This window comes from Balaenoptera borealis, assembly GCF_965194805.1.
Source record: "Balaenoptera borealis genome assembly, chromosome: 6".
NCBI classification, from domain to species: domain Eukaryota; kingdom Metazoa; phylum Chordata; class Mammalia; order Artiodactyla; family Balaenopteridae; genus Balaenoptera; species Balaenoptera borealis.
The window spans coordinates 59,929,760-59,942,217 of record NC_138863.1 but is presented as its reverse complement, the minus strand read 5'-3'; the positions used below and the strand labels follow the sequence as shown (position 1 = coordinate 59,942,217).

The window sequence follows — 12,458 nt, the reverse complement described above, 5'->3', positions numbered from 1 at the left end:
TGTTCAACAGAAATTTACCAGGTATTGTGTGCCAGGTACTCTGCTGGGTACTGAGGAAACTAAAATGAAGGCGGCCTTGAACTCCTCCCAAGGTATAATCCATACCTACTTTACCGCCCCCCCCCCCTTAAATTAAAAGCTCCTTGGGGCTTCCCTGGTGGCGCAGTGGTTGAGAATCTGGCCTGCCAATGCAGGGGACATGGGTTCGAGCCCTGGTCTGGGAAGATCCCACATGCCGCGGAGCAACTAGGCCCATGAGCCACAACTACTGAGCCTGCGCGTCTGGAGCTTGTGCTCCGCAACAAGAGAGGCCGCGACAGTGAGAGGCCCGCGCACCGCGATGAAGAGTGGCCCCCGCTTGCCACAACTAGAGAAAGCCCTTGCACGGAAACGAAGACCCAACACAGCCAAAAATAAATAAATAAAAATAAATAAATAAATAAAATAAAGGAATTCCTTTAAAAAAAAAAAAAAAGCTCCTTGAAGGCAGAGGCATGTCTTTCCTAGCAAGGTTTCGAGCATGTGAATTTAAAATACCTGCAGATTAGAAGGATTAACTCACCCACCCTCTGATTTTTACACTAATGGTAAAAGTAACCAAATCCAACTTCTTTTTTTTTCAACTCACCCGCACAAAAAATACTATTTGTAACAGGGGTTGAAAGACACTTTGCCATGTTGTCTTATGAGCGATCCAACCATGCTGGCAAGTTAAGTTTGTTAAAACTAATGGCTATAGCAAACTAATTCAAGTCACAAGACACAGATTTTCTTCCTGTTACGTAGGTATTTATTTAGTCTGTGGCCATGGAGCATATATTGAAGCGAGTAGCCCTTTGGCTCTGAAAATGGGCAGGCAGGAGTCCTCTTGCAAAGTTGTCGTTCATGTTTGTATACTTGCCAGGGAGGGAGGTTAGTTTAGTTTTAATTAGAGCAACTCTGCAACCTGGGTTCCTTAGGACGGCTCCAATTTTTCATGTCCTTCTAATATTTGGTTTTAAAAATGTAGTGCAACTGAGACATTTAGTTAAACACTTAGAAATTCCCCTCTAAAAATAAGCATGTAAGACATCTGGTTACCAAGTGGTTGCTTTGGAATTTTTATTAATGATCAAGCGATCTTCGTGTTGATTGAGAATTCAGAAGACGGCTCTGGTATCTGACAAACGTCAGAAATTCCTTGACTGCCAAGGCCTTCTCGTGGGAGGTAAAACTACTCTCAGTGTGCCAAGTACAAAGAGTGGAAAATCCCAGGATGTGCAGAGTCCCATTGTCACGGCTCACCAAGCACAATGAACTGTTACTGAGAGGTCGATTGGCTTCTGTGGGCAACATCTTTGGAACCCTGAGAAATTCCTTAACAGTTGGGAAAACTGGTTTCCATTCAATGCCACCTGCAGGAGGAACCAAGCCAGAGCAGCAGCCCTAAAATACTGAAAAGTGGGGATAAACCAAAAAGACAGTGATAATATTCCTTCTTTTTTTCCATTTCATTCATATTTCCCATGCAGCTGCTGCCTTCCTTTGAGATTGGTGCTTGGACAGAAGAGGACGTGGTAAGCAGCTTCTTTTAATGCCTCATTTAACCTGGGCAGGTAGTTCATAAATTTGTCCACAAGTTAAAAATACAGGGAGAGGGATTTGGGCCTTAGGAAAGTGTTAAGTAGGAGAAGTTGACAAATTCCATGTCTTTCTATTTTTAATGCAGTAATGATTTAAAATAAGGCCTCGAGCAAAGCAAGTATCTCTTCAAATCTTACAAGAGGATTCCACCTCCCTATTTGCTCTGAAAGGTATTCCAGAATACAGTAATGAATACCAGTTAAAGGGGGGATCCAGGATACTAAATGAATATACTTGGGAAAAAATTGATCTTAAGTTTTCCCAAAAGACCAGGGATGGACTTGAGCCATGGTGGGGAAAGAACTGGTAAAGGCAGTGCCTTAGCCCTGTTCATTTTACCATCTTTACTCTGACCTTCCCAGGAAGGAATAGACCCGAGCTCCCAGACATTCTCTGAAGCGGGAGCCGGAGAAGCCCCATGTTTGGGGGAGGATGTGAACAGACTAGTTAAGTCCAAAGGAAATCCCACACCCTACAGTCTGGGTAGAGACCCTGAGGAACAATCCTGCTTAGCTTGTTATATCTCTGTATCTGTTTCCTTAAGTGAAAAATAGGTCCAAGAATCCTTGGTCAGAGACCTCAGGGGTTTATGCTTGTCCAGGTCCATTTTATAAGTTCAAGGTTTCATTAAATGAAAAAGGAAAAAAAAAGCTTGTATGCCAGCCTCAGCAGGCCCACACCCCAGGAAACAGACTAGGTACCCCAAAGTCAAACTCATTATTAGAAACTCTTGGGAAGGGCTCTGGAAGGTTTACCAGACTCAACTGGTTTCTGGGCCAGGTTACATCCTCCCAGCCCTTGGTCTTCTGGTGAAGTAATACTGCTTTCAGATAAGCTAATCTCTGTGGCTTCTGCAGGGGAAGTACGCTGGCACCAGTTGCCTCTATTTCCCATTCCCTGAGTCCTGGTGATTCTAACTTTCCTGCCAGCCCTGCTTAACAAGGACAGAGGACTTAGGCTCGCCTCTTCACAGGCCTGGATATAATCCCTTTATCCCCAGCTGCAAAGTTGGCCCTTCTCATTTGAGAAGAAATGTTTTAAAAGGCACTGAGCTCTAACAGCTATTTTTAGTCTTTGCTCTGAGGTTGAGTGGTTTTCAAACCATTTAAATAAAATTCCAGGGTCAAGGGCTCCCTAGAGAAGTGGTGGGCCTGGGTGTGACCCCCCCCATTCTGTCTCCCTTCACCTGGATAGTGTGAGAGGCTACGGTAAACACACGCCAAGGGAACTTCAAGGACTGAGGTTGCTGGGTCCAACCTCATTCTGTGTAGGAAGCTCCACACTTTAACTTGTCTTGGGCCACAAAGCTACTTCATGACCAGGCCTAGAACAGAGGACGCATTTTATCCATCTTTCTGTCCACTGCCGTGTGGTCCCTCTTACTCATACAATTCCTGGGTAAACCAGTGCCCTTCAACAACCCAGCGGACCACTGGCACATGAATGGAAAAAGCATTACAAGTAAGAATCTTCTTGAAAGGCTTTTTAAATATCTTTCAAATAAGGAGGAAAACCAATGGTCCTTCAAGGGTCCAAGACCCCCGAAGGGAGGATGTCTCCAATTTGAAACCTTGAAGTTTTAAAACAGTAAAGAGAAAGTCTTCTGTTTTCCCTTTGTGGTTGAGCAAGAATTAAAGGTACTTTAATCCATTGAAAAACTATGTGTTTTACTGTTAAGTCTGGCCACTGACCATGAATGAATCTTCAAAACCATATATGTCCTCTCTTCCACAGTATTTTTGGGTTCAGCAGCTCGTCAGAAAAGGCAAGTGGAATAACTTACCTTCTTAATTCATGGAGTTAACTTTGCTTGGGATGTGACTGAGTCTAATTTTATTCTGTCTTCTAATCACTCCCTTCAGGTGACACTTCAGAGGAGATAAGCATGTATGCGAACTTGTTTAAGGAAAACAACATTACAGGAAAGCGACTGCTGCTTCTCGAGGAAGAAGACTTGAAAGACATGGGCATCGTCTCCAAGGGGCATATCATCCATTTAAAGGTACCTCAGAAAGGGAGAACATTCAGTCAGCAAACCTTTATTGAGCTCCTACTGTGGAGCAGGTCGTGTGTCATGTTAGAGGCTGAGCTGGTGGTCACAGTGTGGAAATACTTCATACCAGCTGATCATTAGCTGCCGCCCCCATGGGACCCCTACTCCCTCAGAAGTCACATGGATACACCTGCATAGCACCCCCGTGCCCTCAGGAAGTCTCTAGTCTAGTGGAGGAGACAGTCATTAATCATGCAAAAATAGTAACATGGCAGCTGTAAGAAGTGCCACAAAGGAGAGCTGAGGTTGGGCTGAGGGAAGGCTCTGATGGAGCTGAGAGCTGAAGGGCCCGGAGGTGTAAGCGGGGGAGGGGTGTGGGGAGGGGGTGTTCTGGCGGGAGGGCTCTGCCTCTGGAGAGGCCTCAGTGTGGGAAGAAGCGTCGTGTGGCACTCGGGCCATGTGCGCCTGCAGAGCTGCCAGCCCACCTGGCAATAGCAGGAGGCAACTTGCTTTGAGGCCAGAGAGGCTGGATATCCATTAGGGACCCCTAACGATGCCAGAACGTGCCCGTGGACTGAGTGAAGCCTGAGCCACCATGGCACCTAAAACCATGGGAACGTGTGTTCAGTCTGCAATCTGCCGAATTTTACCCAGAACAGACACCACCTTATGTGTATTCTTATCCCTCATTTTCTCAGGAAATCCTAACATTTCCCCCCAGCACTTCAGTCTTGAAAGCTTTCTTTTCTCTTTTTCTTAATAAATCTATTTATTTATTTATTTGGCTGCGTTGGGTCTTCGTTGCTGTGCACGGGCTTTCTCTAGTTGCGGCGAGCAGGGGCTACTCTTCCTTGCGGTGCGCGGGCTTCTCATTGCGGTGGCTTCTCTTGTTGTGTAGCACGGGCTCTAGGCACGCAGGCTTCAGTAGTTGTGGCACATGGGTTCAGTCGTTGTGGCGCACGGGCTTAGTTGCTCCATGGCATGTGGGATCCTCCCGGACCAGGGCTCGAACCCGTGTCCCCTGCATTGGCAGGAGGATTCTTAACCACTGCGCCACCAGGGAAGTCCCTTGAACACTTTCAAAGGTAAACCTCTGTTTTTGTTGTTGTTGCTTTTTTGTAGTTTAGCAACCAGTTCTGGTTTTTTGTCTCCTTGTTTTGTTTTGCTTTTTAGTTACTCAAACCAAATAACACTTGCTGGCATCTGTGTGCACCTTGTTATTAATCAGAGGTCTGTTTCAAGAGAGACCTTACAATGAAATCTAGTTTACTCCCCAAACCTCCTCAACCCCAGTGTGGGTAGATAGAAGGGTGAGCACAGGTTAGAAAGAAGACAAATAGAATAAAGAAGGAAATGTAGGGACTTCGCTGGTGGGTCCAGTGGGTAAGACTCTGCGCTCCCCATGCAGGGGGCCCGGGGTTCGATCCCTGGTCGGGGAACTAGATCCCGCATGCATGCCACCAACTATGAGTCCGCAGGCCGCAACTAAGACCCGGCATGGCGAAAATAAATAGATAAATAAAATAAATATTTTTTTTTAAAAAAAGGGAAGGAAATGTAGAAAAAGCAACTTCTTATCCAAATCCACATCTTGACAAAGGCTCTACCAACTTGCCAACAACTTTCCCCTTTGCCTCAGTTGGAGCTACTGATACCAGGCTTTTTCAGGGAAATCCTCCCTGAGGTCCGAAGAGAACACATCCACTTCTGTCCTATGGGCCCTGGATCCACATAAGGAACATCCTTACAGCCCCTCAGCACCCTTTAGATGATGGCTTAGCCTTAACCTACCACCTGCTCCCTCTCACAAGATGGGCAGGAAACCTCATGCATAAACATACATCTTAAATGATGGTAAATAATTTAATCTCAACCTCCGGCTGTGGGCAAATCCGTCCTGAAAAGCAACGCTGGCTTAGATGGGCTACAGTAGGAAAAATTCTTTTCTCTGGTACAGAGAAGTTTCAGGGTTCAAAGAGAGAGATTTGGCAAATCTTGTCCCATTTAGCAGATGCCAGAAAGACGCTCCCAACTCCCCTTTCCCTGTCCTGCCTTTGAAATAGGACTCTCGTTCCTTAAGGGGGAGTCAGGAGGAAAAGCGGTGGCGAGCTCCTCAACAGCCTCGGTGATTTAAATATTCCCAGACCCAGCCCGGGACAGCCTAAGTGCCCCTCTGTGGTGGTTGGTATCATTAGAGCAAGCAATGTCCAAACTTACTGATTATTGTTCAACAAATCCAGTGGATGCCTACCGATCACAGCCCTGGGCCTGTGAAGAAACAAAGAATCCTGCCCTTAAGGAATTTACATCCCAGAAAAGAGAGAAAACATGTATATACAACTTCTCTTAATTCAGAGTCTCGGCATTTGGGAGCGGAGTGTCTGTCCTGAGCCCCAAAGGAGGGGCGTAGCCAGCATCTGCGGGGACCAGAGACTCCCTCCTGGAAGAGTCTGTGTGTGCACAGAAAGACAGTCAGTCCCTGGGGGGCTGGGTCTCAAAAGTCAGGCGTGCGGGCCCTCCACCTCTGCCAAAGCCAGGGCCCTATTACAGTGGCCACCCCAGGGGTGGGCAGGGGTGGGGGGCTCGGCCCACAGCTGACACTCTCTTAAACTCAGCTGGGCCCTGGGAAATAAGCTTACATGAGAGGGAGAGAGTAAGGGGAAAAGGTCATGGAAACGGACCTTACCATGGGAACTCTGGGAGCACCCTGCATATACTCTCGGGGCAACGAGGATAAAGAATCCTTCAAGCTGGGCCATTCGGGATGGGACGCTGCAAGGGGACCTCCAGACTGGAAGAGCCTGCCTGGTCCTTGTCACCGTTCTTCACACGCGCACACACACACCCATCCTGAGGGTGAGAAAGTGCCCTCCATTCTCTGCTGTCTCACTGAGGAAGGCAGGGCCTTGCTGTACACCTTCTCAACGAGTGAGTCTCTCAGCCTACAGATGGTAGATTATACAACTGCAAAGTGGACCGTCTGTCCACCTGCCCTTTGCTACTTGGTTGTTCCTTTCAGCCTGTCTTGGCTCTCTCCTCACCCGAGCCTGGAAGCCCTCTGTGGAGGAGCCTTGAAGAAGGAATAGAGCCTAACATCCAATAAGTGCTCATTATTGGATGATGTGTGAACAGCTTTCATTTCACTTTTTTAAAAATGCATCTAATTTTTCTCACATCGGTACTTCTTCACTCTCTATGTGATATGCTCAGTTCACAGAAAAGCTGGATTATACCTGATGAGTATAAACAAGAATCATAATTTAAATTGTCCTCCTTTCCTTTAAGAGTTCTTTGCCCTCCACTGGGGGAGGGAGCTTTGGACACAAACCCACAGAAAAGCCCTTTCAGTGCAATAAACCCTTTAGTGAGATTTCAGCCCTAATGAGAGCCTCTGGTGATATATTCATGTTCTTTGTCGTTTTTCCCACAATTACTCGGGGTGACAACTGCATTCTGTACACTAGAATATTAACTTGTCACTACTATACTCTACCGGTATTTGAAGAATGGTTTTATTTATTTTTTACCCTGAGATTAAACATCTTTAAAATATCTTCCTGTTCCATTAAATAATTATAAACTACCTATAATACTTTGAACAACCAGGTTTATTCTCAATAGATGTTGGATATTAACATCCCCAAGGTATTTTGTGAACTACGTAAATAAAGAATGCCTTTATATGTGCACAATAATTTTAATCCTTTCTTGGCATTATCGGATCATTAATAAAGTCACGTGGGTTTCTTGTGTTTTTTTTTTTTTTACAGTCAGCCATTGAGAAGTTAACCCACGATTACCTAAACTTGTTTCACTTCCCACCACTAATTAAGGTAAGGAAGGTTTTTTCTTACTGAGAATACGCTACTTTTATTGACATATGCACCAGCCATATCCACACCTAAATTTGCCAATGTCGGGAACCGTTGTTTGAAGTGAAATTTCATCATATCTGTCCAACAAAAGGCCCTTTGAGTGAAGCTGAGGATGTGCATAAATGGAGCAACCTTGTTCCCTGCAAGTTGAAATATTAACAATACGGTCATGATAAGAACAACACATGTCACCTTAGTGGCTAGGGCATATAAGTGCTAACATTGTAGGTGAGGACCTCTGGCCTCCCACCTGGCTCGGGAGACCTTTGTCCGACATGGAAGCCGCTGAAGGAGTGCACACGCTAAGCTCTGGATTACCACTTGCATTGAGGGGTAGGAGTTTTATTGTTTGAATAAGATATTAATATATTTAACATATTATTTTGAATATAGTCTAAAGGTATATGGCATAGTTTGTTATAAGATTAGTAGATACTTGCAAACAATATACAGAACTCTTCTCATTCACTAACAACTCTGGTTTTCCATCTCTAAGCCCACGAAGATTCATTTGTTCCTCTGCTTGGCCCTCTATCCACAGATGCTCTAGGAACTGCATAATTCTTCTTTGGGAATAGGGTGTAAATATCTTGAGTGTTGTGAAACTCTCAAGGTGAAGTCTCTGTGCATCTCCAGGGACGAAGTGCATTTCTAGGGTAAAATTGCACAACGCAAGATGCATTGTGAAAAATGTAAGATGGTGACATTCAGTTTGTAGTGCATGAGACAAATCATTTGGCAAAGTTCTCAAAGGCTTAATATGTCATTTCTCTTGCTTTTAGTAAATGGAATTTGTCGTGTAATCCAAAATAACCAAAAATTAAGCAATAGATTAGAATGGAAAAACTAATGCTGGGAAATCATCTCCTTTACATGAGAAGTAAAAGTAAAAACACTATGTAGTATAAACAGTGCTTAGTTTTCTGTTTCAGGACTCAGTAGGTGAACCTGAAGAAAATGAGGAAAAAATAGTGCACCTTGAACTTGTTTTTGGTTTTCACTTGAAACCAGGGACTGGCCTACAGGTAAATCATATTTTAAATCCTTTGGATAAATTTCAGTCTAATTTACTCTTTTTCTCTCCTGGAACTCTGTGGTTTTATATACCCCCTACCAGCTGGTAACATGATTCTGAGTAAATTTATAGACTTTATAAAATAGAATTTAATTGAAAGGCTGCCAGCTGCCTCTGTAAGCCAATCTAGGAATCTTTCTCATTCAGCTGAAGACCCCTGTGTGAGGCCACCCAAACCCTCAAGGAAACGCACTGCAAACCGTGGGGGGCAGTGGGGAGCGTTAAGGTCGGGGGCACGGACACTAGAGTAATTGTTTATGCTTCTTGGCGTCACAGCTTCCTGATTCCAGTTTCTTTGTTTTTTAAGGGGAATCACTTTTATAATATCGAGAGTAGAACAACAGCAAGAATGGAACTGTAGGCAAAATGGAAACCCAGATTATCAGCGCTAAATGGGGTGGCAGGACATTTGACCAAATCTCATTCAGTCAGGCTGCTACTTTATGTTATGTTTAGAGTCTGGGCAAATTACGTGGGCTAGGTGTCATATGAATTGGAATCATAATAGGTTTGTGTTACTTTGGATTACTATGAATAGCCAGTAATAGTGATCACGTCTGTTAATTGACCACTCGTGTTCCAGGCATACAGGACTCAGGTGTAGGTGCTATTTTCCCCCATTTTACAAATAAGGAGACTACGGCTCTGAAAGGCCAAGTAACTTGTCCAAGGGTTACATGGCTAGCAAGTAGCAGAAGACGGATCTGACGCAGGCCTCTCTGACCCCAGAACCAAACTCTTAACTACTGCACTATTGGTACCTTTCCTTTGATGCTGCAAAGAGACCTTGTAAAAACAACTCCTCACAACGTGAGCCCGTTGCTCTGGGAGAGCTGGTGGGGCTCAGCTGGCCCACCGGTCCTCACTAATTAAACCATGCTTACCCCAGGTCATTCCTGGAAACCAGCACTTGGGAATGATTGGAAATAGTTGCAAGGGGTTAGTTTTACCAGGGTCTTCAAAAGATGCTTTCTGGACACTGGACAGAGTGTTTTACCTGCACCACTGCAGGTATATTGATGCTCTTGCTGAATGGAAATCTTAACCTCCCTTGTTTGGGCCACAGAACTTGGTTGAGTGAAAGCTGCTCTGACTCTAGGTGTCTGGTATAGGAACACTTTTCTTTTCCCTCTGTGAACAGGTCACTGTCTATTCATTCCTGTTGTTAGAAGCACCTGCCAGAAAGGGGAGAGTAAGTTCCTCTCCAACAATAAGCAAGGGCCCTTCCAATCCTGAGATTCTGTAGCTGTGGGCACCCCAGGTCCATCTGATGGTAAATAAATAGCACATTTTAATTTGCCTTCTTTGGTATGCTCCACTCTATGGCACTTTATTTATGAGTACTCTGTGTTTAAACATTTTTATGGCTTGGAGGGGGTAAAAGAAGAGGGAAGAATTTTCCTGAAAAAGACTTGTCAGGAGTAATCTCAACCAAGAAAATTATTTTCAATTAACAAAGAAATGACTTGTTAATGTGGAAAACTGAAATATATATATATAGTTAGTAAAAATCAGAAGCTATAAATGATATTGGAGACCAAATATAGTGGTCTGGTTTTGACCATGATGGTATAGACTTCTTGAGTCATTGGTTATCCACAGGGCCTAAAGTCACTGCAACTTTTGACTATCTGCTAATCCTTGGTCACCCATGCAGAGTAATAATTTCATCCATTCACTCAGCAGAAATTTACTGAGGACATACTGTGTGTCTGGCTCAATGCTAGATGCTCAGAATGCAAAGTAAAAGAGTATAGTACTGCCTTGCAAGGAACCCATATTTTATGGGAAGAAATAGACAAGATCAATGAATGGTTTTAATACAGAATGATGCATTTTTTACAACATCATGCACATCATTCAATGAAAGCACAGTGGATGAGCACTGAAAGTGATGCAGAAAGGGGTCAGAAGAGGATCTTGATGTCTTCGTGGTAGAGGTGATACTTGAACGAAAATTTGAAAACCATCAGGAATTATTAGGTAGGGAGAAGACATTGAAGGCAAAAGGAACAGCATGTGCAAAAGCTCAGAAGCCAGGAAAACACAGGCACCTCTTCTTTGGACTGATTTCTATAGGACCTCACAACTCAACTCAAGCATCGCTGCCTCTGGGGCGACTTAACATGGAGCAGGTGGAATAGTGTGGGGAGAGTTAAGGCCAGAATGGTGGCTGGAGACCAGAAAAAGAACTGCTTTATGTGCTGAGCTAAGGACTTTGAAGCGTTTTAAGCAGGGAGTAGAGAGGATTCTATTTGCGTTTTAAAAAGATCTCTCAAAAGCACAGAGAAGGATGAATTGGAAAGGGCTCGGGAGAGAGTGATACAGTCCTGTGTGGGGCAGTGCAGACAGCCAGGTGAAAAGGGACAAGGAGCTGAGGCTGTGCAGTGCCATGGAAGTGCCCTGTGTCCAGGGACACTGAGACGGAACTGATCAGACCGAACTGATCAGACTGTGTCACTAGCTGGAGTTGGGGTGATAGGGAGGAACCAGGATGGCACCCAGTTTCTAGGGTGAGCAGCTGGATAGATGACATTATAATGCAATAGATCAAAAGTGAAATATACAATGCGGATGTAACTAACGCCAAGGTGCTAAAAGTATAAAGAAGTGACGGGAATGGGTGAGGTTAATCAGGAAAAGCTTTTTTTTCTTTTCTTTTAAAGTTTTAAAAAGTTTTTGGCCACGCCGCGCGGCTCTCAGGATCTTACTTCCCCGACCAGGGATTGAACCTGGGCCCTCAGCAGTGAAAGTGCGGAGTCCTGACCACCAGGGAATTCCCAGGAAAAGCTTTTTTGGAAGGGATGAGTTTTGAATATGGGCTCGAAGAGGCTCATGGTCGTTTGCAAATAATTTTCTGAATATAATGTTTTAAAACTTATGCTTAGAGAGTCCTTCTTTCTGAAGAGCTCAAGTTATTTCATACATGTCATCTCATTTATCCCCCTTGGCATTTCTGTGAGATGCATAAGGCACATGGTATTGTCATCCTTGATTAGAGAAAGTGTGTTACCAGCCTAGGGTAAGAGGACGGAGCTGAGACCAGAAATTACATCTTCATCATCACCTATATATTAAACATGTGCTAAGCTCTCATACCTGGCCCAAGATATTTAAGTCATCTGGAAACTTCCACAAAATAATCCTAGAGTAAATTATTGTCCAGGTCTAAACTACCCAATTATGTCAGACTATATCCTAACATTATGAAATATCTTCTCACAAATGTGCTTTAAATTGAAATTTAAATTCCCCACATGAAAACCTTTTTACCTTGACCCTTCAAGGTAGAACCCAAGAAAAAAGGTCATCCTCAAAATCCCAATTAACTGAGTTCCCATAAGCCCATCTTCACAGAAAAGATGAAGCCTTTACCCCGTCTCCATGACTAGAATAAGTTACACGAGAACACTGGGGTTTTGGAAGTTCTCTCCAAACCTGAGTTTGTGTATCAGGGAGATTTGCTTGACCATTTCACCTTTTCTTTTACAATTAAAATGAAAGATATATTCTAATGGCAGCCATTGGGAATAATGTATGACAGTGACTTTATCATGCACATAGTAGCTGTGTTTTCCCATTGCCTCTGAAAAGGACCATCAGTTAGCTACCACTTAAAACTGGTTTGTTGTTTCAGTAACTGGCCTACTAAGAGGAAATAATGGAAATGTGACCTTATCCACAAACATACAAATATATATGTAGAAAATAAAGCCTTTCCTTGTAAGAAAGACCTGTCAACCTTTATGGTCAGAGAATTCAGATTAAATTCTTTTTTTAGCCTCATTTTACAACTAGACGGATTATGGCACATAAGTGAGGTTGATTCACCAGACCCAGGAAAGCCTTTCACGTCTGGGAGCCTGTGTCTGCTCCAGTAGTCCAGAGCACC

General features: G+C 44.0%; 1 protein-coding gene across 4 annotated transcripts in view; it reads left to right on the top strand.

Moving 5' to 3' along the window:
- Positions 1-12,458, top strand: part of MAP3K20 (mitogen-activated protein kinase kinase kinase 20) — a 185,843-nt gene that overhangs the window by 150,701 nt on the left and 22,684 nt on the right. For 3 of the 4 annotated variants that reach the window (XM_082397700.1, XM_082397698.1, XM_082397699.1), the window contains exons 12-16: positions 1,512-1,556; positions 3,358-3,388; positions 3,486-3,625; positions 7,387-7,449; positions 8,424-8,516. In XM_082397700.1, coding sequence (XP_082253826.1) covers positions 1,512-1,556; positions 3,358-3,388; positions 3,486-3,625; positions 7,387-7,449; positions 8,424-8,516 — 372 coding nt within the window. The remainder of the gene's footprint in view (positions 1-1,511; positions 1,557-3,357; positions 3,389-3,485; positions 3,626-7,386; positions 7,450-8,423; positions 8,517-12,458) is intronic. The other variant, XM_082397701.1, reaches the window with a different exon arrangement.